The sequence below is a fragment of the Pygoscelis adeliae genome, unplaced genomic scaffold (genome assembly GCF_000699105.1).
Source record: "Pygoscelis adeliae isolate BGI_AS28 unplaced genomic scaffold, ASM69910v1 Scaffold63, whole genome shotgun sequence".
Classification (NCBI taxonomy): Eukaryota; Metazoa; Chordata; class Aves; order Sphenisciformes; family Spheniscidae; genus Pygoscelis; species Pygoscelis adeliae.
Genome location: NW_008824414.1, coordinates 313,648 through 316,723, shown reverse-complemented (window position 1 = coordinate 316,723; position 3,076 = coordinate 313,648). Strand labels below are relative to the sequence as shown.

General features: G+C 53.1%; 1 protein-coding gene across 1 annotated transcript in view; it reads right to left on the bottom strand.

Annotated features, from left to right (window-relative positions):
• Nucleotides 1–1,395: 1,395 nt before the first annotated feature.
• Nucleotides 1,396–3,076, bottom strand: part of FAM207A (family with sequence similarity 207, member A) — a 20,351-nt gene continuing 18,670 nt past the window's right edge. The window contains exon 5 of the mRNA XM_009320763.1: nt 1,396–2,119. Coding sequence (XP_009319038.1) covers nt 2,073–2,119 — 47 coding nt within the window. The 3' untranslated portion in view covers nt 1,396–2,072. The remainder of the gene's footprint in view (nt 2,120–3,076) is intronic.

Genomic DNA, 3,076 nt, shown 5'->3' with positions numbered 1-3,076 from the left:
AAGCGGACCTGCTGGCTCACCGTGCCGGGCAGCAAACCCACTATGGCAGCCTCAATGCCACCAGAGACCCCACCACACGGCTGTGGTTCCCACCAGGCACACTGACATCTTGCTGCCTGTCTCCCAGGCCACAGTTCACTCAGTTGCAAAGAGAACCTGCTCTAGATTAAACCACAGAAATCCTCACTTTATGAACACTGAGCACGAGGTCTGGATCCCACCACTGCAGCCACCCACCCTCATCACCCTGGGGCAGCACAGCAGCCCCTTTGGTACCATCAGGGACAATCACGGCTCCCCACACGGGCGGGGATGATGAGCCACACCAAGCAGATACAGGCGGGCCTATACAATAATGGGAGCAGTTCATGTATAAATCACAGTGAGTTCAAACAGGGTCACCAACACACCCCGTCTGGCACAAAACACTGATCGTTAAAGCAGAGAGAAACCCTTAGATTATATTTTTATGCATCCTACTTGAAACCAAGTGATCTGGAAAATCCCAGAGCATTCGGATGCAAAGGTCTAAATCTTAATGATGCTCCTGGCAAGGCTCTGTGTTTTGTTTGCACTATTTAACAGCTTCTTCATAAGGAATCAGTTGACTTGGTTAAGGAAAAAAGCCACCACAAAAATCCTCACCCTGTTGTTCAGCTGATAGAGCTCCATCAGCGACATTGCTCTTGACGCCAGTCCCAATTTGGGTTGCTGGAGCTCCTGCACCCAGCAAGGCATCTGGAGCGGGTGGAGAGAAACCACAGAGCCGCATGCTGTGACTCCGGCTGCTCGGGTGCCAGGAAGGGACTGGCCTCAGGGAACTGAAGGCAACCATTTATTTTTGCATGTTTTTGGAAACACTTCCTTTAGCATATAATGCATTTTTCTCCCATCCGTGTATCTTATCATCCTCAAATATTTAGTTTTTTTACCACAAGTCTAACTTTGTTACATAAATTTGTGCTTAGGAACTGTAACCTATTTCAACACATTTTTTTTCTTCTTTTTTTTTCATGGATGGAGGCAATGCTTTTTAACACACTCTGAGTGAGAAGCCCAGCCCTGACAACTGATATGTGGCAGAACCGGTGGCTTGCCCAGCACTGTTCACATGCCCTCCCTTCGCCGCTGCCTGCGAGGCAGGGGAGACATCCCAGCAGCCTCAAGAAACCAGAGGAGTTGGGATTTGCATGTCAGGCATCTGCCTCTGGCGATGGCTGAGCTGCTGGTGTGCCAGGCCAGGTCCCCAGGTGCCACCCCACCTCAGCACTGCTTCCACCCTGGATCGCAGCTCTGCAGCTCCCGGGGGGGGAGCAACACTGCCTTTCGCAGAGAAAATGGCTGAACAGGATTAAATTGCTCATCAAAATGAAAACACAAAGCCAGGTTTAATTCCTCACACTGAAGCAAGCCAGGGTTCGGAGCAGAATCAGCAGACGCCTAGATAATTATCACGTTGGGGAAGAGTTAGGATTGCAGGGCATGATTTTCCCTTGGAAGGAAACGGTAAGCATGGAGATAAGGGTGATCCAATTAACCAGGCTTTATGTGGATTCCAAATGGCATGTGGCAATGCTCTTAAGCACTTAAAGAATGCCCAAAAGCTCTTAAGGAAACTGAGCTGCCATGGGATAAGAGGTAGAGACCTCCCGGGATTAGTAACTGGTTAAAGGTCAGGAAACGAAGAGCAGGAGCAGGACTGCCTCTCTCAAGGGGGGACACTGGTGGAGCCCCTGAGGGTCTGACCTGTCCTACATCTCCCTGAGCAGTCTGGAAAAGGCCAGGACACAGCAGGGCGATGACACATCCTGGCAGGACAGACACCAAGGGTAGTGAAAGCAAAAAAAGCTCCTGCAAAAAGGCTATGGTGAAATCCATGCTTCAGGGCAGGGACATGTGGCTTTGTGCTCAGCGGCAAAGGCTTGATCAGGTGATGCACCTCGCCCTTCTCTTGTGCAACATGTGGATGAAAGGAGGAGTTGCTGGTGCCAGTCTCATCTGGTTCCAAAACTATCAAGCAGCTCAAATTCGCATGCGGTTGTATTTCCTCAGGTTCCCTGCAGCTGCTCCTGCTACATCTGCAGGAACCCATCTTGGGTTGGTTTCAGATGTACCCGTGCTGTAGATAAAGGGACAAAGAAACAGGTATGAGTGTGCAAGAGGGAGGAGTGGCAGAAGGTCACAAGCGCTGGGTCTCTGCTCTGCCAGACACATTCAGTTCTGCCCCTGTCCCTTCTGGACTGGAAGGAGCAGGAGTCACTGTAGCTTGAACCCTTTGGAGCTCCCTGAGCACTGGGCCAGCCATGCTCCTTGCAGTGGGACTGTCGAGGACTGTCTTCATGGCTGGAGGGAGCCCGTTGTCCAGACCAGTCCCCAAGCTGAGCACTGCAGCCACCTCTCTGGCAAGCTGCCCCAGGCAGAGCACGCAGGGGCAGGGATGGAGGAAGGAAGTTCAGCGCTACTTGCTGTTCAAAGGAAAAATCTGGCTTCCTTCCGGGATCTCCGTTTCCACGAGTCACTGTGCTCCCTGGGAAGCTGACCGGTACATGGTGGAGCTGGACGGGTGTCCAGGTCACAGGGAGGTGACCAGAACCGGGGCTGCAGCAAGGACAGACAGCCACAGCCAGGATGAGTCACGGCCCGCCAGGTCCCAGACAGCTGCTCCTGTGGGCTGGCGTGTGACTCAGCTCATGGAGCAGCTGCCCCTGCTCACAGCCCGTCCTGGAGAGATGCGAGGTTAGTGAGGGTGAGGAGTTCAGGTCTTTTTTGTGAGCTGGGAGTCACCTCCTCACCCTCAGATAGCAAATCTACAGACGCACTGCCAGATGAGTCTGCAGAGGTTCAAGGCTTGACGTGCTCCTAGGGACAGACTGACCAGCGGCTGTGGTGAAGGCTGTGGATGTGGTCTCCCTGGACTTCAGTAAGGCCTTTGACACCGTCTCCCACTCCTGGAGAAGCTGGTGGCTCACGGCTTAGACAGGTGTACTCTGCGCTGGGTCAAAAACTGGCTGGACGGCCGGGCCCAGAGAGTTGTGGTGAATGGAGTTCAATCCAGTTGGCGGCCGGTCACGAGCGG